Source organism: Trachurus japonicus, chromosome 15, assembly GCF_045865225.1.
Source record: "Trachurus japonicus isolate A0001 chromosome 15, Traja_1.0".
In the NCBI taxonomy this organism is placed as follows: Eukaryota; Metazoa; Chordata; class Actinopteri; order Carangiformes; family Carangidae; genus Trachurus; species Trachurus japonicus.
This window is the reverse complement of record NC_140921.1, coordinates 15321516-15347116: the sequence shown is the minus strand read 5'-3', so window position 1 is coordinate 15347116 and position 25601 is coordinate 15321516. Positions and strand designations below refer to the sequence as shown.

The 25601-nt window shown below is 39.7% G+C and overlaps 1 protein-coding gene across 7 annotated transcripts in view; it reads left to right on the top strand.

Annotated features, from left to right (window-relative positions):
• LOC146973387 (protocadherin-15-like) overlaps nt 1–25601 on the top strand; it is a 236431-nt gene that overhangs the window by 143441 nt on the left and 67389 nt on the right. For all 7 annotated transcript variants that reach the window (XM_085799889.1, XM_085799888.1, XM_085799886.1 and 4 more), the window contains 7 exons: nt 1427–1561; nt 5388–5537; nt 9769–9962; nt 11079–11211; nt 11749–11828; nt 16566–16659; nt 20908–21036. In XM_085799889.1, the coding sequence (XP_085656015.1) occupies nt 1427–1561; nt 5388–5537; nt 9769–9962; nt 11079–11211; nt 11749–11828; nt 16566–16659; nt 20908–21036 (915 nt within the window). The remainder of the gene's footprint in view (nt 1–1426; nt 1562–5387; nt 5538–9768; nt 9963–11078; nt 11212–11748; nt 11829–16565; nt 16660–20907; nt 21037–25601) is intronic.

Sequence of the window (25601 nt, the reverse complement as noted above, 5' to 3'; positions counted from 1 at the left end):
CTGCCATACATGTAGCACAATAAACAAACAATGGATACGTTTCATATGGCTGATAGTGAAAAGCCTTGATCAGCTTGATCCCTGCTCTGCTAATTGACTCGGGACATCCCTCCTGTGAATGCATGCATCACAATGTGAAAAGTAAAAACAAACTGAGTGCACTCATCACTGCTGGAGATATTGTTACTCTGCTTTGGAGAAAAAAAACTGTGAGCTTCCCAGCGTGTTCACAACTGCAGAAATTATATGTTTTGTGTTAAAAAAAATTTTTTAACAATATATTAAACACAAGGCAGTTCTCCGGTATTGACGGGTCTGTACATAGATTAGTCTAGCTGATGCGCTGATTTTGTTTCCTAATGGGAGTGTGTGTTTGGAGTGTTTTGCTGTGTTTTGTTCTCCTTCTTTATATGCAGATGAATGTTTTTGCTGTGGTTTCTGCAGTTGCATAAGACAAAACTCATGCAATTATTCTCTTTGAATGCCAACTTCACTCTTCAAAAGGATTTGTTATTTTATGACTTGATTCTTGTGTGTATAGCTGGATGAAAGGCAGGGAGGGTGTGGGGGGGTGACACATTTGTTTGACACATTTAACAAACAGTGTGATTGTTTGGGTTCATGTTTGTGTGTGTTCACCCACCACAGTGTAGTAGCTTTAATAACAAACACCACTAATGGAGTTACAGTTAAACTCTTCAACACACACACACACACACGACCAAAACAAATGGCCGATACCTTTGGTTCATCTTTCAAAATATCCCTTTACTCAGTCTTTGGAGAAGATTAACAAATCAAAGTGGAGTGGAAACAGAGATAACAAAATCAATAAGCCACTCACTCCTGATGTTTACCAAACTCTCTTAAGAGGACTTATTGATGGACGTGAATCGAAGTCGACTTGCAGCAATGGACCACACTGGCCTCCAGGTTTATTTGTTAACACAGTCAAACAGCAGTGATGATACATCTTTTGTAAATGTCTAAATGGCTCTTTTTAAAAAATATTTTCAAGTTTGTTTATCATCTGGGTACCCTAATCAAAAGCTGTAAAAATCCATATCTATATTTTAACAACTGAAAAATGTGCTCACAGTTCTGAACCTAAAAAGGAACGAGGGTAATAACGAGCCCATGTTGTTTCAGCAGAAGCCATTTCCCATCTTCCTTTCCTTATTAATACAAACACACTCTAAAAGACATTGATTTCAGGTTCCATCTTCAGCTCCTCTTCCACTGTCTTCTGAAGAGAGAAGCGAGACCTGCCAACACAATACTTTTCAACTCTTTTGCAGATCAAATGTACTGTTTGATAGGTTTTCTCAACCCCACAGCTGCGGCCTTGGTTAGAAAATGATGAAACGCTCATGTCGTCATGGTAACATATGTTTCTTGTTTTTTTTGTATTTCTTTCTGCTGGAAGACGAAAGACCCAATGGTGAAGATTACCCTGAACGACTACACCACAATCTTCGGCTTGACCCCGACAGGGATAATCCGCTACCTGAGGCTCCTCAAACCCCTGGACCGGGAGGAGCAGATGGTCTATACTTTAACGGTAGGCCTCAGACACTAAAGCCCTGTGACCTACATCTCCCATTTTGTGTATATTAATAGAAGTCACAGGTTAGCTCTATACCAAGAGGCAATTGCAGATGAAAAGCTGACCTGACACTTCTAGAACAATATGACCTTTATCAGTGGTTGGACAGCGGTGAAGTACAACGGTCTGTTCACTTAGATTTACACATTCATATTCAAAGGTGAATCAGAAGCACATCAGACCCCTGTGGTTTTGTTTAGTTGAAAAATAATTAAGACCTTTGCTTAACCTTATTGATTTATTCACCTTATTATTTAGTCTAGATGTTGTGAATGTGTAATTCTGATATTAACAAAGATTTATAGTATTGTGAAAACCTGAATCATGTTGTGTCTTCCTTCTGTTGTTGTAGCATTTCTCTATTTGCTCCTGCCACAGCCAAGGATAAGATGTTTTCATGCTTGTTTGTTTGTCTGTGTGCAGGATTTTGCAAAAAGTACTGAAATAATTTGCACCAAACTTGGTGGAGGGATTGGGCGCAGAGGGAAGAACTTATTAAACTTTGGTGCCAGTCTGGTTGGCACATCCACTTATTTTGTACTAGTCGTCTTAACATTGTGAAAGAGGGGAATTTAGAAATGTTGTCAAGTTCTCAAAAGATAATGTTTGAATCTTGAGATTTTTGAGTTTATACAGTTTTGTACACCAAGATAATAACCCAGATCTGTTAGAAGAAGATATTTGTCCCTGGCAGAGGTGTGCACTGTTGCCATCCTATTGTTGCTTATGATTTCCTTGTGTTACGTCAATTCAAGTTTGGAATTTGACATTAGAAAAGACTTATTTGCTTTCTTGCCGTAGATGGAAATATTTTTACCACCCCTACATCTATCAGTGAACATCAAGCTATAGCTTAGCTTGGTAAACTCTAAGTATTGAAAAAACTGTAAAACAGCTGGCCTTGCTGAGTCCAATATAATCCACATAGTAGCACCTCTAAAGCTTGATCTCGCAAAATAAATTGATATATTTCTGAAATGTTGAACTATTCCTTCTGAAAGAACATGTGTATGTATAATCCATACAGTTTCACTGAGCTCCATCACTGCCTTCAAGTCCCATTAGGATTCTGAAGTAGGTTACTCGTGATGTTTCTGATGTTTTATTGAACTTTTTACTGTATGTTTGGTGTTTTTCAGTTTTCAGTTTAAGTGTTCAGGTTTCTGTTTTACTGCTGTTACACTGACAACAGCAGCCTGGTTGGTTCACCAAAGTAACTTGTTTCCTTGTAACTTTCTCAGTGGGATGGCAGCATCTTGGGATATAAAGCAGCTCTTTCGATCGGGGGGGGGGTTTCTTTGGATTAGAGAACATCAGCGAATCAACACTGAGCTGTGTGGGAACGTTTCCCCGGAGAGATTCTGAACACGGATGAATCTGTTCAATGTTGGTTCTGATTTAATGCTGAGGTTGGTTGGACTGTTACGGGTGCTTTGCACATTAGAGTCAGGAATTTATGAGGATTTGATGTGTTTATTGTATTTATTGTTTATTGCACATGTCCAGCGTCAACTCTTTTCACGCTGTACACAGTTCACCCAGTGCAGATCTCGCTGTGGATCCGGGTATGAGGAACTCACTCACTGGTTCTTTGTCTTCTGCAGAAGTGCTCAGAAAGCTTTCAAGCTCAAGATGCATTCTGACTACATATTATAGTGAAAGCTGACAATGCGCCTCCCCTTGCAGTGGTGACTGCTCAATATGGTGCATTTTTTAGATTTCCATGGCTCCCTCAGCTCTTTAAAATGGTCCCTGCATTCACTGTCACTGATAAAAAGGAGAAATTCCCTTCCTGCATCATCAGCATCATTGTCGTGTCTGTCTCACTGCAACATTCCCTACATCACTATTTCCATGCGGAATAAAAATACTTTATTTACTGGGGACCATTTTAGCAGTTGTTGTTGAACTTGTTTCCCCAAAGACCTACAGTGCATTAAATGCTAACGATAGCCTCTGACTTGGATGGATTCTTCCCACATGAGAACATCAGTCTGTACTTCAGAGTTTGACTCACTTATCACACTATCCATTCATCATATTTACTAAAGACACAATTATTGTGTCTTTAGTAAATATTTTACAAGCTAACAAAATGAGCTAACAGCATCTAACTGAGTTTTTCAGTTGTCTATCTGACAGAATTAACTTTTACTTTGATCAACACAGCTGCCCTGAGCCTGATAAACTCGGGTTTTTATTCACACTAATCTGAGTTGATTCAAAGCTATTGCGAGTTTTGTACTTTTACATGTGAACCAGAATGAGTTTGAATTGTTTTTTTGAGTACTGCCAAAACACAACTAATTCTGTGCCTAAATGCATTCGGATGGAGGACACTGACAGATGACTGTAAGCTTCTGCTAACATGCTGGTTTCACCACGCCACCGGTGTTGACGAGTTGTAAGACAAATTAAACATGACTGAACCAGATCAATAAAATTCAAAGACACGATGACGCATTATACTTTGCATACAAAGTCTGCACTGACATTTCAATGTCTGCAATTGTATCCAAATCTCACATGTGACCAATTTATACATGAGTCAGATGGATCAGATCAAAACACGAGTCAGGTGTTTTCTCTCAACACTGATCTGAGCCATGACATCTCATAGAAATAATCCTAAATTACTTTATTATCAGATGTTATAAGTGAATGCTTTGAATTCTTGCTTTAACGCGTGTTAAAATTATGTTTTCTAGATAAATGAAAAGATGCTTTGAAGGTTGTGCTTTTACTTTCATGGAGATAATGTTATTTCAAAGATTGCTAGAGAGAACTCTTGTCTTTTTATAAAGGCTCATCTCAAATTAATTTTATAATTAATCTGCATATCCTGGACTGGTGGGAGAGTGCACTCAGATCCAATTTAGATACAAATCTGCTTTGAAGGATTATTGTGTGTATGTTTTGTTTGGGTTTCCTGTCAGACAATGAGGAGGAGAGGGACAAAGAGGCAGGCTTGTTTACATATGTTTAGTGCGTGCAGAGATGTATGTCAGTATTTGCGCATCGCATGGTTATAAGTATGGATTGCTTGTGCATACAGTACTGATGACTCAATAAATCCAAATCTGCTTTCACCCTTGGCTCCCAGACATTGCTTGGTGTCTATGTCCCAGGGCTGGCTGCAGAACAGACGCTCTGTTTGATGGGAGAGGAAATAGGTGCTGTCGTATATGTTATCTTGTGTGTCTGGGTCCCCTTTACTCTGCATGTTTAGCTTCTACTAAAGGCAAACCCTCCTGATTTTCAGTCTAACCAGAAAGATATGTCATTTCCATTCTAGTGCTAACACAAATTTGGGGGGGGAAGCAATTTCTCCCACAGAAACGTGTATTTCTTGCTGCTGCCACAGTACCGGTAGTAGTTTAGATCTCCTCTTCCCTACACTTCATTTGTTGTTTTGCTCAGTCCATTTTCTTTCTCCCTTGCCAAGTACTGGAGATCACAGCTGCCTGTGACAAACAAACATGCAGTTTGCTCTGTTTGCAAATTGTCCTTTGGGCGAGCTTTATACAAGCCCCCTCTTTTTATCTCTTCAAAGGCTTTTTTTAATGTTAAAAGAATGAGAAATGAATGTATACAAGGGCTAAGTGTTGGTGACTTGTGGTGGTGGGAGAACTGTGTTGACGTTTGACATTTTCTCTTATCAAAACATAAAAACAATCTTGAATTCAAAAGAGAATAACATCAGATGTCTGTGATTTCATTTTTTTAAAATGGACTTTGTTTACTTGCCTGCAACACCCTTTTTTCTTTTGTGTGTTTACAGATGGTGGCATCAGATGGTGTCCAGCAGAGCAGCCCAGTAACTGTCAACATCCTGGTCCTTGATGCCAATGACAACACACCCACGTTTGCTGAGGTCTCCTACAGTGTGGAAGTCTTTACAGACATGCTGCCGGGAGAGACGGTGCTACAGGTAATCAATCCCAGCAATCGTGCTCTCGCCGCCCTCCCTCTCTTTTGGTGTCCCGCTTTGGCACTCTGCTTTACGCCTCCGTCTTTGTCGCCATCATAGAGAATCTCTCACACACACACGCTCTTTCATGCTGAAAGCAAATAACCACAACAATCCAGAGCATTGTGTTGACAGGCAAACCCCTGGAACAGTTCCCGTCATCTCATCTGTAGTCATGACAGAGGAGTCGGTGAGAATGTTTTTATCTCTGTCCTCAGTGCACAGACGAGGGGAACCTTTTACCCAGTAGATCATCCTCTGTCATGACTGCGGCTGATTCGTGGTGCGAGGCATAATGATGACCATTTATCAATCTTTCCTCTTGAATAAAAATGATCAGGCTATTTAACAATAGTATTCTGTCCTCTTCATTGAGTGTGTTGTGGTTGTTTCCATTGATAAGGAACATTGTTTGTTTTTATTAAATTAGTATACTGGCTTAAAATGTCATTACTTCCCGTTTGCCTGTCAGGCATGAACTAATGAGAACAAATACAGAACATGTGTGCAGACATGCACAGGTGTATTTGCATGCACTGACGGTCTTTAAAATGTAAATCTCCAACCCCATTCTGCTGTATCTATTAATGCACAGGCTTGTCTCTCATTTGATAGTCTAAACATGATCTTTTCATCTTTCAGCTGATCTGTCCTCTCAGCACAGCCTCTCCAAAAAAATGTCAGACTGAAAAGGTCAAGTTTAATCTGTCTTAAAAACCTGCCGTTTCACCCTCCCCGAAATGAGGCCAGGGGTCACAGAGTGTCTGGTATGACCGCTTAACCGATTTTTATAAGCCGTTTATGAGAGCTGCAGGCTCCCTGAGGATGCTGCTGCTTATTTGATGCTACAGCTTTTACTTCACTGTCAGGAGCATGAAAAAGGAGGTCTGGATATCTTGGATTAAAATTGGAGGCCTAAAAGATATTAAGCCAACTACACCACGAGGGCTCATAATTACAAGCAGCGGGATGCCCTAAATTAATTGGCTTGAAGGAAATGGTGGTTTCCTAATTCATTTTTGTAACAGAGCAGGGCGGACGTTATATATTTATATGTTGCTCTTCTTATCTTTCTTCAAAATAAAAACTGTCCTGCAGCTGTCTCTCCACAACATAATGTAGTGTATGTTATGTACAGTAATCAGTCTCATATGAAAGGTAGCATAATTCCAAACTTTATTGATCATTAAGGTCACCCAACTGGGTAACACTTTATAATGAGTACACACTATTAAGCATTAGTTAAGCATTAATAAATATTGAATTCATCATTTATAACACATGAATACTCATTAGTATGTAGTTAGTAAACATAGTTATAAATGTTTTACTCATCATTGATAAGCACAGTAGTTATGGATTAGTAAACACTGAATTCATCATTTATAAAGCATGTTTCTGACGTAAATACTCATTAGTAAGTGGTTTACAATCACAGTTGTAAATGTTTTACTCTTCATTAATAAGCTCATCTATATAAATGATGGATTCAGCATTTCCAAGCGCTCTTACGCGTTCAGTATGAATGGTTAGTGAGTGTTAGTAAATGATTTATAAAAACTCACAAATTTCATTTCCAATGGATGACTTATAAACAGTTATTAATGCAGGAATTCATGAATTCAGGCAGTTACAAAGCACTTACTACTCGTTAATTAAGTATTTTGTGTGAGCTCATCTAAAGTGGGCACTATCTATGCCTTATAGAGCATTTACAAATGAGATATTAAGGCTGCAATGCCTCAAGACTCATAAAAGTCTTGGTTATCTTAACAGACCAAGGAGAGACACAACACAAAGGGATAGTTCATATTGCATTGTATTTATTGCAACTTCCCAACATATTGTAACTGTATTCTGTTGATGTAAAACAAGGGTAAGCATGGCAGAATAAAAAACGCAACAGTGGATCACAGAAGTTTAAGTTCAGCAAATAATTCTTTGAAAAAAATCCTTCTGTAGCCTATTTAATTTGTTTTTTTCTGTATCAAAAAATTAAGTCAGTTCCTTATATTTGCTGGGGGCAGCTCTCTGCGGTTGGAGCAGATGTTCGGTGCATCCCAACACGCTTGAAAGCAGCAGCACAAACAGCCAGAGAATTTTCTTGTACCGGGAAACGGCCCTGATCCAGATTTTGGACTGCAATTTAGAGAACAAAAAAGGAAAAATTAGCAACAGTTTAAAAATAAAGAAAGAGGGGGGAAAAAAAGGATATTTAACCTTAAGTCACACACACACACACACACACAACACACACACACACACACACACACACACACACACACACACACAACACACACACACACAGTCACACATTGGCTTGTAAAATCAGAACAGACATAATAACCTGTGATTTTCAGCTATGATTATCCTTTACAGCAGGCACATTCTGACAGATGAGAGTCAGTTATTGTCCCCACCGCCCCCCCCCCCCCCCACCCCCCCTCTATTAAATATGAAAGGAGGCTGCTCTGATGATACAAGTCAGCAGTCCTGAAATGTGTGTTTACATGTCGCGGTAGTACGTCAGGGAGCGAGAGCTAAAGCCTTCAGCTGCAGACAAGCTAACGTTAGCTATCATCCATGGACCATGTGTGGCAGCAAACAAAACGAACACATACTCACCACTAGTGCCGCTGACGACCGCCGACTTCGATATCCATCTCCACACCGGCTTTCTTCTGGGCCCGCGTCCGCCGGACTCGTCGATTCTGGGCAGAGTTCTCCGTCTCCAACTCTCCATTCATCTTAGCTGCTGCACCAGGACCAGGCTGCTGCACCGGCTGCAGCGTTGCCGCCTCCCAGCGTCGTCCAGGCGTTGTGACGTTGATGACGTGTAGGCTCGTCGACGTACACGTCCAGCGGCCGCCGGTGCGCGTGCAACCAAAAACAGGGCCAGGGGGCAAAAGACTGCTTCGGGGTCATGGATGTATGTTCGGAACTTTATACAGTCTATGGTTCGGAGTGAACTGATATCAGTGTAGATGCCGTATTGTTTGTAGGGCTGAAGCCGATATCCGAGTACTCGCTCGGCTTGGGCGGTACCCGGGTGCCATTTCACTACTGGGAACCCCCCCCATGGGGGGCGGATAGCAGAACACTATAGCTAGCATTAGCATGTTACCGTCACAACACGACCTGTCCATCTGCCCGTGTGTGCGCGAGAGGGAGAGAGCAGGGAGAGAGTCGCGGCCGCCACAGACTCGTTTATAAATACAAATGGTAAACGCTGGATGCGCTGGTTGATCAGTTTTATTTTTACCAGACTCTTATAATATTCCCAAGTTGCAATAAATACAATGCAATATGAACCATATCGTGTTGTGTCTCTCCTTGTGAATCTTAATATCTCATTTGTAAATGCTCTATATAAGGCATAGATAGTGCCCACTTTAGATGAGCTCACACAAAATACTTAATTAACGAGTAGTAAGTGCTTTGTAACTGCCTGAATTCATGAATTCCTGCATTAATAACTGTTTATAAGTCATCCATTGGAAATGAAATTTGTGAGTTTTTATAAATCATTTACTAACACTCACTAACCATTCATACTGAACGCGTAAGAGCGCTTGGGAATGCTGAATCCATCATTTATATAGATGAGCTTATTAATGAAGAGTAAAACATTTACAACTGTGATTGTAAACCACTTACTAATGAGTATTTACGTCAGAAACATGCTTTATAAATGATGAATTCAGTGTTTACTAATCCATAACTACTGTGCTTATCAATGATGAGTAAAACATTTATAACTATGTTTACTAACTACATACTAATGAGTATTCATGTGTTATAAATGATGAATTCAATATTTATTAATGCTTAACTAATGCTTAATAGTGTGTACTCATTATAAAGTGTTACCCCAAACTGCAATCACAACTTGTGAAGAAATTGAGAAATTGCTGCCAGCAGAATATAGCTTCAGTAGTATGTTTACTGTAAATGCCAACCACTGTGTATCAGTTAGATAATAATAGGCTCCCAAAATGGATTCAAGGTTGCCAAGTTGACTGAAGTCTGTCACAACCTCCTACTAAGAGATATTTACTGCTTGACTGGTTCAGTGAGCATGTTGCTTGCAGCTCTGCAGAACTCCCCCTGTAAGACTACAGATGCACAATTGTATATGTATACTGTATTATGGTGTTTATTTGTATAATATGGATCTGTCTGTTTTTCCCAGTTAACAGCAGCAGATGCTGACGAGGGACTGAATGGTCTGGTGACCTATGAGATATTGGCTGGTGCCCAGGGAGATTTCATCATTAGTAATCGCACTGGACGGATCACTGTGGCACCTGATGTCACGCTAACCGTGGGGCGATCTTACGCACTGACTGTCAAGGCCTCTGACAATGCACCAGAGACCCAGAGAAGGTACACACGCACACAAGCCATCTGTGTTTACTACTTTCTTATGTGTGCGTGTGTGTTTTTCTATTCTGAACAGAAGATTTCTATACAAGCAGAATGAAGGGTTTATTATTTAAATGTGATAAATGTGGGATTGATGTGATAGCAGTGCATTACTATTTTATAAAGAGGCAATTTGTTTCTAAGATGTTTCAGAAACCAGTTTCATTTCCTATGTCTCCACTTGGTTGGAGGGGACTGGAGTACACAGCATGTGTTGCTGTACAAGTCTTATTTAATTCAATATTTGTTCATAGTCATTTACAATTTAGCTTCTGAATGACACAGAAAGTCTTCTCCTTGCTGAATTATGGAGAAATAACATTTCTAACAAGCTGCTGGGACTCAAAAAACAGATGGTCTTGTTTCGTCTAGCAATACAAATTCTGGTACGAGATGCATCATACATCATCCTCCTCTTTATCTCGTGATCAAAAAGAAAATAATTAATTCTGTGTAAGAGCTAAATATCTCAGATCTCAGATCAGACTATTAAAAGTACTTGAGTGTTTTGCTTGATGAATCCAAAGTCATCACCTGTTTCCACAAAGACATAAGACACAAAGGCTTGTACATCAAATGACCCGGACTCAGCTAGACAAGCTGCAGATAGGCACAGTGACACAATGCACTACAGAAAACACTTTGTTTTGTTTCAGATGTACAATTATCTTCAAGTACATTGGTAGTCTGTTCCATTTTCATGTGTTCTGCTGTGAAGAGCTGTGAACAAGCAGGCTGATTTTAAGTGAGCTAATTCTACACTTATGAACAATTTATGAATGAGAGGCATGTACTATGGCTTTACACTTGGATATAAAACATCCCTGATAAAATTGTGAACGAGAGAAAGATCCCATGCCAAATGTGGGTAAACCCTGTGTGTGTATTTTTATTTTTATTTTTTTCATTTTGCTCTCTTGCAATCAAAACTCCACACAACAGAGCTTTGGTATAGGATGATGCATCGTGAACAATTTCCACTATGCTCGGGGCAAGGTTCTTCAGCACAGCTCAACAGGTTGTCAAGGAGAAGCTGATGCTGTCAGTGGGCTGACATGTGCTTTTTCTATCTGCCAGGAGCTCCATCACAACAGTGTACATTGAGGTTTTACCACCCAACAACCAGAGCCCCCCACGCTTCCCTCTCCGCACTTACAGCTTGGAAATCAGTGAGGCCATGAGGATTGGAGCCATTCTGCTCAATCTGCAAGTGAGTCACAAAAAAACCCACAACCGCACACCCTCTCGCAAGGCATGTGCAATTTAATGAGGCACTTGGTATGATTCTGCAGTTCTTAACCTGATGAAATTTTCAGCACATCATTAAATTATGTTGCAACACAATCAACACATTTTTAGTTCTGCCAAGGAGCTTAGGTTTTCACCTGTGTCTGTTTATTTGTCAGCAGGATTACGCCAAACATACAGAACTTATTTGCACCCAATTTGCTCGAGAGATGGGGCGTTGGTTAGAGAACAACTCATTAAATTTTAGGAAAAATCTGAAATTTTATCTAAAAAATTTATATTGTTTTCACTGAAGTCTGGTGTATTGTTTGACTTTGGCCTTGGCAGAGACCTGCGCTCTCTGAATGCCCTGTTGTCTTTGTTTGTCTCTCTCCAGCATATAGACTGCTCACTTTCACTCAAGTCCACCATCCTTGTTGTGTTTCTATCATATCTGATAGCCCTCAGCTTTCATGGTGCTGTATGACCTTCAAGCTACTGATTTTTTTTCTTTCCCCAGGCCACAGACAGAGAAAATGACCCTATCACGTACCGAATTGTGAGTGGGGATTCCCAGAATATCTTCAACCTCACTGAGACGTAAGTTCAGATATTGTTCAGGCACTACAGGCACAACTCTATACAGTAGTTTGTTGGTGTGAATGAGTTTGTCTGTCCCTTTTTTTGGTGTGCCACATGTTTCAGCCAAACTCTTCTGCAAGGACATTTGTCAAACACTGACATTTGTTTGAGTGTTTGCCAAACAAGACAAGGATTTTGTGGACAGCTGAATGGGGTTTATGAAAAACCTTATTAAGATTATGATCTGAGAAACGCAAACAACTGGACATCTCAGCTATGAAAGTCTTTGATAAACAACCCGGCTCAGTCAACTCAGCTATGAAATTCTTTGATAAGCTTGTGTGTTTCATGTCGATCTCTCAAGCCCAAAGACTAGACAGTCGTAGTAATATATATATGTGCAGACACAGTGTTTCCTTTATTGTCATTGCCCCAAAAGAGTTGGGCAAACCAGGGCAGGGCCTCACTATCATCATTAGCCTTCCTCTCATGGTATTGGTTTGCCAGAGTGAGGGGTGATTATAGTGAAAGAAGGAATGAGAGTGAGAATGTGCAGTTTGATGATAGTGAGATGTAGTAGTAGTAGTAGTGACTTGCCAATTATTAGTTTGAGGTGATTTATTCGCCAATATATAACTTTGTTTGTTAACACTGCCTCTAGTTGTTGGTACTATTAAGAATCCCATCAAACCAAGCTGAAAATGAACACATTTACACCCACTAGCTGCCTCAGCTGTTCGTGACCATGATCATATCAATGTTCTACTCAACTAAACATTATGTTTGTATAACAAAAAATAACATATTTGCCTGAATGTGATGCATAGTCTTTGTAGAATGCAACCCTCCATTTGAAGTAGGAAAACTCTCAACCACACACACACACAAAAAGGAAAAAATACTCAGAAAGAGGACACTGACAAAATACCTCCTCCTCAAGAGGTAAACATGCATTATATATCATCCACTGAAACAGCCATGAAATAACATAATGGACAAGACATATTACAATATTAAGTAAATAGAGACCAGATATTTGCAGACTATAGATCCAGGAGATTTCAAGCAACTATTTACAGCCGATGACTTAGTGGCAAGGTGAGGTGAAAACAACAAGTTCTATTCATATTGCAGGCAGCATCTTTCATGTTATTCTGTTAGAGCTAAAATAAAACATGAATTTGCAGGCCAGGGCAATTAGGTCAGAGCTACCAGAAGCTGGTACACAGCTCTTTGGAAATAATTACATGGAATTAAATTTCATTTGATGGCTGGAGTTTGGTTCTGCTCACGTCCTGTCTCCTCTTGCTCTCCAGCTCTGGCCTCATTGCAGCCTTTCTGCCGTCTCTAAAGAAGCCCGGACATGAAACACAAAGACAAATACCTTACATCTTATAATCGACATCGGCATTTAAAAATCCCACTTCGCTCAATTACTGCTTGGGAGCAAAGAAAAGACATAAAATATTAAAGTGGTCTGTGGTTTTTACCTTCCCTTAAATACGCAAACAAATATGGAGAGAGGAGGCACTGGGAGACTGAAATGCAGGACCATGCCAGACACGTTTCTCACTAATTGATTAAAACCTCTTTTGTCTGCATCCTCAGGCTCCCAGCTCTGCAAGGACAAGCTGTGTTGTAGCAATGTATCTATTCCTTTTGTTTACGCTTAATCTGCTCCACAGTGTTAAAAATTGTTTGTTTTATGGAAGGATATTCATTTTATGGTTTCAGAGTGGCGCTGTAATGGTGACCAGAAACATGGTGACATGTCAATCAAACCAACAAGGAAATTGTTATTGTTGGCATTGCAACCACAGACTCTAAAGCCAGATATGACAGAAAACTTGCTGAAATACAGACACACATTCTCCTTCAGGTCATTGTCTGTGTGGCAGAAATATTACAATCACATCAGGAGCTCTCAGCAACCTAGCGATATAATAACCTCAAACAGATGCTGATATAGCATACTATGAATCAAAGAGTGGTTAGCTGGTATGTTTGATGAGTGTGCAATATACAGACCTACTTCACGCTCTCATTTTTCAACCCTTCAGAAATCCAGTGTGATTCAGTGAAGAGATTTTTTTTTTTCTTTGCATTGCTGCATGTACAGATTCAGGCTACATATGGAGCTTGTTGCCAGCTATTATGAATAATGAGCTCTCTGGTCTATAAGTCCCTATAAATGGGGCTGGTTCCCCTGAGGGGAGGTATGCTTCTGCTTCAGATTGACTCACCATTATGGTTGTGAGCAGGATGCACCATTGAATCGGCAGCTGATCGTCTGACAGGCACGAAGCGTTTTACACATACACACAGAGCTTTCAGTTATGGTATACAAATGTGTAGTGTCAGAATTATAATTTAACACATCATAAAGTAGTCTACTGTGGTTTAGGTCTGGTTGGTTGGACTGATGATCTGTTAAGATGTCCCACATGTTATCACTGTAACTTTGAATGTTTTGTATTATAATTAATAAAACAAATAGAACTATAAAATGAGATTGAATATAACCAGTAAAAATAAACTACGTGCGCCTTAGCAGTGCCCTTTCTCAGACATATTGTTGTACCTGTATCCATCACCTGATAAGAAGAAATGTGAGCACAGAAATACCAAATATATGTTAGAAGTAATGACTGTACAGAGTGTCCATTACATTCTTTGTCCACCAGAGAGACATGACAGAAATTTGCAAATCTGTACATACTGTGTGGGCCAAATTCTTCAAAATACCAATCTTTGGAATCCTTATGAAAACAGCCAGTCCATCACTCTCATATAGATACATGAACTCTCTCAGTATCACATCACTCTACAACTATATTGGCTACATCAACTTTTTCTTGCATCACTTTCATAAAAAAAATCCTAACCTGTAGGCTACGCCAACTTTGATACTCAAGCTTTTTTCTCTGGCTTCTCGTGGCCCTGTGTTGCTCGCCAACTATCTTGCTGCAAAGTAATACTGAAAAAGAAAATGAAAGAGGAGTTATCCTTTTTCTTTTTTTTTCTCTCGTCTTAAACCAAACATTGGTCTATTGGCCAGAGTCAGAATAAGTCTAAATAAAAACAACAACTCAAACAAATCCTTTGCCAAAAAATTATCTTACAGTTTGCATTTTGGAATAAACAAAGTGAACCTTAAGTGAGTTATTTTATTCATGTCTATTCACTAAGTTATTCAGTCTGAAAAGTTTTCATTTATGTCTTCTTTGAGTGAAAGTCAACACCTCATCCAGCTAGTTCACCTCAGGTCAAACATTCATGTGACCTGAAAATGAAGGCCCTGTACGTGAAGTCATCATTACCATTTATATAGAGACACAGTCGGAGCAGATCGGTCAGCTGTTAGTTTGACAGGGATGGATAGACTCTAACCTGCACCCTTGTCATTCAGTACGATGCCGTAACATCATCATGTCTGTCTGACAACATCTTTTCATTTGTGGCGGCCGGGGAGAGGAGGAAGGACGCTATCGCACATGATCAGTGAACCTCTCAGACCTAGCCTACTCCAGCTGTAGTCGGGGTGGGAAAAAAAAACTCCCCAGGCCAGTGTTAAATGGCATTAATCTTTCTAATCTGTGTCATTATCGCCATCAAGATCACCATCATTAACACCGCAATTATGACGATTATCACTGTATATCTTCATTATCATAGTCGCATTGAGTTTCATCTACCTTTTAGTTACATCAAGCACAGAGAAGGGCTGTGTATAAATAAGTGTGAGCACAGCAGTGGGGGGGATGCTGTGCTGCATTTTTATGATGTTTTTAGAAAGCTGCTTTTGCCCTCTTGACCACCAACCATCAGGTGTATTGGATTCAAAGCAATATGTTCACCATAACTTGGGGCAAGTGGTTCAGTGAAATAGACAATGTTAATCGAGGTCTGGGTAATTTGCCTTTCAGATCTTAAGATGGGGCTCTACAGTTTGACAGTTATGGGCGGGAGGGGCAGGAAGAAAGTAGCGGTCAGGTTCTGCTTGGACTGTTTGGCCACAGGAGCTTTAAATTAGAAATGTGAAGGAGCAAGGGGGACACCAGGGAAATGGGACGGGCATTAATCTAGCGGCATGCTCAGATGCATTCGTCTTTCCTTCCGTTTGTGGGGCCTGGCAGAGCCTGAGTGCGAGGAGAGCCTGCGTGTGTGTGTGTGTGCATCTGTGTGTGTTGGGGAGGGGGGTTGCGCTCTCTCACGTGTCTTCTGCACCTGTGTGTGCAAACAAAGATAATTCAGCGTTCTGCTTGGGAATGCATCCACGCTTTGTGTTTGGAATACCAGAGTACCAAATTATAGCATGTGAACGAGCACGGGGGTGGGGTAGGGGAGGGAGGAGGGGGGGGCACTGTGTTTGCTGCAGTCACTGGAAAGAAAACATGAATCTCTCTGTAGTCCATGTGCTTTGGGAGCAAGAGGCAGGCTACAGAGGCAGAAAGACAGAGTGAAAGCGTTTAAAAGCCCACCTGCTCTTTGCCCAAAACTCGCCCTACTTTATCAGTGACCATTTTTTATAAATGTGGCTTATCTGGAAGTTCATAAACTTGGTGCAGTGCAGCCTTCGTCATCATTCACTATTGCTTCAGCAATAACGTATTTTGAAGTGCTAAACCAAGCTATTTAAATTGAAGCTTTTGCTTCATATCACACAGACAAGGAATACATAAGGGGCTCTAAACAAAGTTGTGTATATTTACAAAGCATACTCTCTGACCTCTCTCTCTCTTTCTCCCTCTGCAGGATTGGCCTTCTACTTTTGGGCAAGCCTCTGGATCGAGAGACCACTGATCAGTACCGTCTGATTGTCACCGCCTCTGATGGCAACCCTGGAGGGGTGAGGCTCAACCAACTTTATTAAACTGACTCCTGGGGTTAGCGATCCTCAAACATTTTGAACATGTTAAGCACGACTAAGATCTTCTCATATAAGCGTATTAGCTTGGAAATTTGGCTCACTGAACCTAAGTGGTTCATTAGCCTGGAAAATCCAATAGTGTGTTCAAGCTCTCACAGATTCATAAGATTTGTGGCAGCATGAGAGTCAGCAGCACTACCTCTGTGGGACAAAGCACTGTGACTCCAGACCAGTAAAGGGTGTCCATATAGGCCCATATACTGGTAAATAGTATAGTAAAGTAAAGTATGCCTTTCATATATCCCATGGTGGGGAAATTCACAGGGTTACAGCAGCAGTACATACTGCACACTGTGGTGGACTGGTAAAAAATATATAAATATTACAGTGGGCTCCATGGAAAAGCTGTCTCACATTGTAGATAACCCCATGACAATCATAGTGGGAAGGAAAACAAATTCTGTGAATACAACTGTGCAAGTGTTAGTTATTTTTCTCCACAGCACAGATTTGTTCATTTGAAGTGACATTCAGGTTTAAGTCTATTAGTAATTTCCCTTTATTCATTTCAGTTCTATAACTTTGTTTGTTGTTTTCTACCATTTCTTTCGACTGTTCTGAAAGAATACATGTTAAGGAAGAAAATCCCCCCCAAAAAGCCCAAAATCCCAAAATTGATCAGTGCATGAAAAAACAGTGTTTTTGCCTGTAGTGTCTCGCCTTAAGTGTAAATCCTTTTAAAAAACTGCTGTCAATACAACATCAGCACTTCGAGTTTGTACATTTACAAAGCTGTCTTTGTGACTTAGCCTAGAGAAACAGCAGACACTATAACCAAAAGTGAATACTGGCTGCTCCATGTCCCACCGAGAGCCGATAATCATATAAACCGTCTTAATTTAATTAGACTTCACCTCAGTTGGCTCTGTTTTTACAGCTGTCTCTGTTCCAGGCAGAAGTGAAATGTGGTTTCCTTTTTAAGTTGCTGTGTCTGATAGGTAATGAACATTAGCTGATGAGCCGTCACAGGAGTGATGTTGATTGCCCCCTTCTCACCTGCACATGCATAAACACTTGGAGCTACAGCTCCTTGTCATCAATTGACAGACCGCACAGGCTGATGGAGTAGAGCTGCACAAGAGGCATTTAAGTGGATGTAAAAATTATAACTATCAATCATTAGTTGTCATTCATTCCTAGTTTTATCATTTGATCATGTGAGGAAAATGCAAACTATGCATCTAGGCTAGATGCTCTCAGGAAGCCTCCTTTTCCAGGGGATGAGTGTGATTCTCTGTGCATATGTTTTAGCTCTTTTTCAAGTAGGTTAATGTTACGGTGTTTTTGGGCAAGTGGCCAATTGTGTACTTTGGCTTTGTCTTAAAGAAAACTATAAATAATGCTTTTTCCTTTGTCTAAACAGACCCCTCGGCCTCCCCCTCTCTTTTTTTAAGGTTTTAAAAGCAATAATTCTTCTCAACCATCAGCGTTTGCGGGTTTATCCTTTGTTTTTTTTTTACATGGCAACTTTGCATAAGATACATGCAGCCATGGAGCTTCTGTATTTGTGCCACTGAAGGTGACCAGTGTTAGAGAAAAGAGCAAGTAAATAAATAGAGTGTAAGATGGGGCTTCACCTCACAGAGGGAGGCAGCCACATGCTGTTGCCCCTTTGTCCTAATATTGATGGACAGACTGGACAAACTGACACCCTTTACCTGAATTTTGTGTGTACGTGTGTGTCTGTGTGTGCCAAAAATCTTGTCCACGGAGTAAATTACTGGCTGACTTGAGCAGGGTAAATGTCAGAGCTCGGACGAAATGCTGTCACAACAGGAAGTCGGATGAGGGAGAGGGGTAAAGGGTTATAGAGGTGAGGTGGAGAACTGACAGGAGGGTTGGAAACATGGAAAGGATCAAAATAGGCACAGGAGGAAGGCACAGGAAGAAGGATGGGGCCACTGAAGATTCAAATGTGTAATTAGCGCACAACCTTGGTAACCATGGGAACCTGAAAAGCTGCAAAGCAGCAAGACATCTCCCCTCACTGGTGCTGGTCAGATCTGCTCACATACATGCACGCATGAACTTTTCCTCACAATACTTGTTGAAATTCAGCTTTTCATCAACTCGAGCATGAAATAAATTCCATCTGTGTGACCAATTCAAAATTTATATTCTCAACAGTACAAACTGTGATCATAACTGCCAAGCAGACTCGCATTTCAAAAGCTCGACCGGAGATATCGGCTGAAGCTGTACTTCTTGTCCTCAGAGGAGAGAGTGCACGACTTGTAACAGCCTGATCATATCGGTCTCTGCAACATGGCTTCTGGTCAGGATTGTCACTTGAAAGGCGCAGCACCATCAGCCACCTCTGGATCTCTCAGACAGTGGAGACAGAAGACGAAACATCACAGAGCTCCATCTATTTTGTGTTAAATAAATAATAAGGGCTCATTAATCACACTCGTGGCCATAGAGGTAGAGGTTTTGGCTTTGATAAGAACACCCACGCCATGATGGAGATGCTAATTGGCTTCAGGTCTTCTCTGAAATGAAAAATAAGCACATCTCATCACCACACTGATCCTGCACCGCATCCTCTGGTGTCTTCGTGTTTTAGTTTTGACAGAGCAAAGGAAGCATGGAGTGTGAAGGTTTACAACATGGGTTGCCAGATCAGTTTGTGCATGAGAAAACTGTTTATGTATGTCTCAGAGGCTCAAACAAGGAAAAACAACGGAGAAGGAACTCCCACCAGACAGTGAGACAAAGGTTACATTAATAAGGTCTTTCCCTCCATGACATGTCCCATCATAGACTCATCTGCCAGGGAAACTTCAAACAGCTGTCTTATGGGGAAGTATTTCTTGCAAGGGCCAACTCCTCCCATAACCCACCCATCCTCTCTCCCTCTAAGGAGAGCATTTACACTATTATTTGCATACAGCTTTGTCCCAGTGCTCTGACGGATTGGAGATTGTGCATATTCAGCCATTTTCTTATGTTGATTTATAGTATAGAGCTACACATACGTGCACTTTGTCATTGTTTGAAGGTCAACAGGACAGTGCGACACAGTGGCCCTGCATGGATAAAGACTTTAAATGGTGCTGGAGGGAATCTGCCCAGCCCTGGGAGATTTGAAACCAAATAAACCCACATAAAAACTCTTAAAAACAAAACAGATAGAAGCATAGTGGCTTATTCCGGTAATACTGTATGTGTTATACCATTGAAATTTGTATGTTCATTAATTGATGCAACCTTTGCTCTAGAGGTAAAACTGTGCAATGAGACGAAGAAAGATGCAATGGATCTGATTTTTGTGCTTTCATGCCCCAGATACTAGGTCATCCAGTCTTACAACCTTATGCAGTTTGCTCTTAATGACTGCCATCAATACATTTAGAGCAACAAGAATTCAGAGTTGTACAAGCTGAATTCTGAGTAGATGACTATTATGTTATATTCAGATACGGTGAGTTTTTCTGTCAGTGTTTCAGATTCAGAGATCCCTTTTAAGAGCTGTTCTCGTGCCTTTGCAAGCAAAGCAGCCGTGTTGGCATTCAGACAAATTCTATGTGGTATCAGTAGGATGGCATGTAAGTGCTTCTAATTATATACCTCAACACTCTCAATAGTTTTATCCATTACTTTTGCACTTTAATGTCAGTATTCATTTATTTTCTGTGTCTTGAGATGGATTCTGGGGAGAAATTGAAATTTTGATCTCATGATAGCACTAAATAAAAAACCTGGTGTGGTCTAGAATAATATATGATGAAATTTTCAACTTTTGGTATCAAATGCTATTTTCCTGGCTTTTGGGGAATTTCCAGTCGATATTTTGTACTCACGTAGAAGTACAGTAGAGTTTTGTTTACCAGTCAAATAAAGGCATCAAAATAGCTCATGGTCACACTCATAAAAAGCCCACCAGTCAATCTTAGTTTGAAGTGTAGACACAGGGAGGGAGGGCACACCAGCGAGGTGCTGCTGACAACTGAAGCAAAACTGACTCAAAGAAAATGAAGTCTCACACTCCTATTAACCATGATCATCAGCGCCCCATTGCTGCGGACATGTGTGTGTTGTGAACACATGCTGGCAATCCCAGACCGAACTGCACATCCGTTCAGCCGTTGTTTAAAAAAAAAAAGCCCACATGTAAGGAAAAACTGAACAACACTGCTTTTTTTTGCTTTCTTTGTTTTTCTTTAGACGTCCACTACCACTGTGAACATCGTCGTCACTGATGTCAACGATAACGATCCCATGTTTAATATCACCTTACCCACTAACTTTACTGTGCAAGAAGAACAGGCCAACTTGTTCGTAGGACAAGTCGAGGTGAGTTTAATGTTTTATAAGAACTTTTTTGTTGTCATTGTTGAAATAACTAATGTTGTTTCCCAACCTTCCACATGTCCCTCCCTTGTCTAGGAATCTAAATCATTCATTTGTCCCACAGATGTATATCCAGATGTCTTGTACAGGACACTAAGCCATAACTGTACTTTAGCTTTCACCGCTCTTGCCCATCCAAAAATTACCTTCATGATCAATCTTGTTGGACAGAATTGTCACCCAAAGCTGTTGACGGGCTTAGTTCGGCTCCACTGAGCTGCCAGATTTTTCTAATTACGGCTGTAGATTAATTGGTCTGATGTTTGTCAGTTGATTAATCATGGAATAATGATGGGACACATCCTCTGTCAGGATGCACATACAGCACATGCCTACAAAGTGCCTGACGAGGCAGTAACATCCAGTGAGTTTGTTTCTTTATTGCCTCTATTTGCGTTTCACCCCTTGATTTCATGTCCTCATATCTCATTCCAACTTACTGTTTTGAAGAACTGAACAAGATCAATTTTGGGGATCTGCAGGAGAGTTGGGTTACTGCTACAATATTAGAGAATATGTTTTCAAGTCATGGAATGAATGTTGCTCAGGTTTGCAAGTTGTCTCTGCCACTGTACTTTGAAGCAGGTTTATATATTAATATCAGCAAAATAAAATAGAATGATTGTCGTAGTTGGATAAATACAACCTTATTTATATATGAAATAAATGTAATTAGTAAGGGCATTTTAGCAGATATTTGACCAATCTGGGAACTAAATCCTTACCAAGAGATTTCTTCACAATTGTCTTTAGGAACATGCGTAATATGATGTCTTAAAATGTTGAAATTCAACTCTCGTGGGAAACCCCCTAAAAAACTACTCAAAGTTGGGGTACCCGTAACTGGATTTTTGAACATTCCGAAATGTTAAATTTGGCCTTAAGTAACTTGTGAGGGGTCAAACTAGGGGTTTTTCATGATCCTGAGTTGATCGCAAAGATTAGTTTTACGCCCAAAACACTCCTTGGTGGAGAAAAAAACAACCACACCCACTTTTCTTGTTCATTGGAACCCCCATCACCACCACCAATAGAATGCATTACAGAGAAGCCATTTCTTAGCATTGCAGAGGTTGTGTTACATAATACTACTAAATACTCAATATAATATAACTTTTATTCTACCCTTTTTTCTATAGGACATTATACAGACCCTCCAGGATTTTGTGGTGTCGCTAAATTTATTTAAAAAGTTATTATAAATGTAATTTATTATGCGGACCGGTAGCAAGCAGCGAGAGAGAAAACACAGTGGACATGCACCAGATTTTACATACCAGCAACAACTGAAACAAGTTTGTTCGAAATGAAGATAGGAAAAGTACAAAAAATACACAGTGGTGCCATCGAGCATCCAGGCTCTTTTTGAAGAATGGAAAAAGATAGATGTTGCAGTGTGTCACAAACACGTTCATTCCAGCTTGGGCCTATTGCTTGGTCATGACCGTATGGTAGCTGTTGTAGTGTATTATGGGATTTGTAATGTGAGTAATGTGAATGCTATATTGGTGGGCCATTATTAACATAATATTTTTCTTGAAGGTCATATAAAAGTGTCTCAGGACAGATCTGGCCCCCAGGTTTTTGACATGACATTGACGTGTGTGCTAGATTAATGTCCAACAATGTAAAAAGGTAGAATATAAGTTATATTAAGTATTCAGTAGTAATAGTAGACGTTTTTTGTGACATTAAAGAAAACCTCTGTCATGCACAGGAATAGCTGATCTCTAATATATTCTATTACAGTAGATCACCTTTATTATAATAGACTAAACCTAACAGCAAAAAAAATCCTCGCGATGACAATAGGCCTACACCATGTTATCCTAGTTTGATAGCTAATGGAGCAGTCAGCTAGCATTTAGGAAAATAAAATGGTCAGATGGTCATCAGATTCAGTCGCACATAGGAGTTGGCTAACTGACCATATTAATTACTGTAGCCAACAACCATTTTGGTAAGACTTTGACGCCTAACTCTATAACGCATTATAACCATACTTATAATGAGTTATAATGTGGTTATATAATTGTTTACTATAATTATAAACATTCATAAATTATCATAAGGCTTTATAACAATAATCATAACACACTATAAAGCATTTTATGATGACTTATAAGGTCAGGTATTTTGTTATAACTGTTAGGAACTCGCTGACAATGCCCACGTCGATAATACATTATAAATATAGTTATACTGTGTTATAATTGGCTTATAAAAGTGTGTAACCATCATTATAAACACTCATAAATGATCATACGGCTTTATAACAATTAGCATAACACATCATAGAGCATTTTATAATGGCTTAAGGTCAAGTATTATAATAGTTATAATGCTCTATAATGTGTTATGCTTATTGTTATAAAGCCTTATGATAATTTATGAGTGTTTATTATGATAGTTATACACGACTATAAGCCAATTGTAACACATAACTATATTTTTAATGCATTATCGATGTGGGCATTGTCAGAGAGTTACTAATAGTTATAACATATTAATACCTGGCCTTATAAGTCAAGATAAAATGCTTTATAGTGTGTTATGATTATTGTTATAAAGCATTATGATCATTTATGAGTGTTTATAACTATAGTTATACAGTGCTATAACTGCATTATAACTTTTATTATTATAACTCATTATAAGTATGATAATTATGCATTATAGAGATAGGCATCAAATAAAGTGTTACCACAATTTTTAAGTTTCTTATGCATGTTATCAACGCAATGACATGACATATTTCAAGTTCTTAAAAAAAAAGGAGATAACACATATCAGGTGTAAAAAGTAGTATGTCTGTCAATGATCGAAGGTTGTAAATGGCTTCAACATCCAAAATTCCTCACTTTTAATGCTAACCAACTACAACTACCACTAAACAATACTTAGGCCGATTTACCATGGCAATAAATAAAAAGTAGAAGAAAGCAACCTTTTTAATGTACATGTACCCAATAGTGAGAAGTGTGTGTGTGTGTGTGTGTGTGTGTGTAGGCTATGTGTATGTTTCCGTTTTTACTGGTATGTGAAATCTGGTGTGCACCTCATGTCTTTCCTTCTCTCTCGCTCCCGATCCGCATAAAACTTAATGTTATATGAAAACAATAACTAGTAATAAAAACACAGACATGCAAAAAAAACGTAATGGAAACACTGTGGCCACGGCTGACCACAGCTAGCCACAGCGGTCTATGATAGCAAATTTGCAGAAAAGTTGCAATGGCAAGGCCAAAGAATTCATGATTGAATTTGCATTAATAGTTGCAATAGTGACATCACAAAATCCTGGAGGGTCTGTATAATGCCCTATAGAAAAAAAGGCTATAGAATATAAGTTATATTATATTGAGTATTTAGTAGTGACACAACCTCTGCGATGCTAAGGAATGGCTTCTCTGTAATGCATTCTATTGGTGGTGGTGATGGGGGTTCCGATGAACAAGAAAAGTGGGTGTGGCTGTTTTTTTTCTCCACCAAGGAGTGTTTTGGGCATAAAACTAATGTTTGCGATCAACTCAGAATCATGAAAAACCCCTAGTTTGACCCCTCACAAGTTACTTAAGGCCAAATTTAACATTTCGGAATGTTCAAAAATCCAGTTACGGGTACCCCAACTTTGAGTAGTTTTTTAGGGGGTTTCCCACGGGAGTTGAATTTCAACATTTTAAGACATCATATTACGCACGTTCCTAAAGACAATTGTGAAGAAATCTCTTGGTAAGGATTTAGTTCCCAGATTTTCATATGTTGCCCTTACTAAATCTGTTTTGACAGTGGATTACGAAGATCATGAAGTTTTGAATTGCATATCTTAATTTCATTTTACTGTAGGTTGATCTAAAAGTGGTTGTGATTTCAGATTTTTTCGAGTAATTAAACACTCATCAATTACATGTTATCCCTTTCGGCCATGTATTGTATTATTTGATGATGAAGTGTGATGATGATGATTTAAATTGACATGCCCGAAATAAACAAATTGATTGATGTTGATTAGGTGTGCCATTTCAATACCTTCTCAAGTCCTTGTACATGCTTATAGAAACAAGTTATGATATGAGTTGTGTCAGCTTTCAGGATACGTTCAGTATAAGGCATCCAATTACATTTTTCAGGGAGTAATACAATGCTACTTGTAAATGTTGCAAATTTATGAAGTGTGAAATAAGACAAAGGGACATATGAAGGAAGCCTGGTGTTTGCATGAGGCAAAGCTACCTCCAGTCTCACTCCTGAGTGTTTCCACAGAAATGCAGCCAGCAGCGCAACTGGGGCTTAGCTCACACTACCGTCTTTCTTTCTCTTTCCATCCTGCCTCACAAGGTTTTCTCAGCTGGCGCCTTGCCAACTTGAGCTGAGGTTGTGCCTTTCTGACTGAAAAGAAAAGTACATTAAAGTACTTAGCTCGACACAATCCTGCTCTCCATGCACATCCACATAGAGAGGCTACAGCTTAGCCTGCTGTAGCTGATCAGGAGTGGATGGGGCCTTTT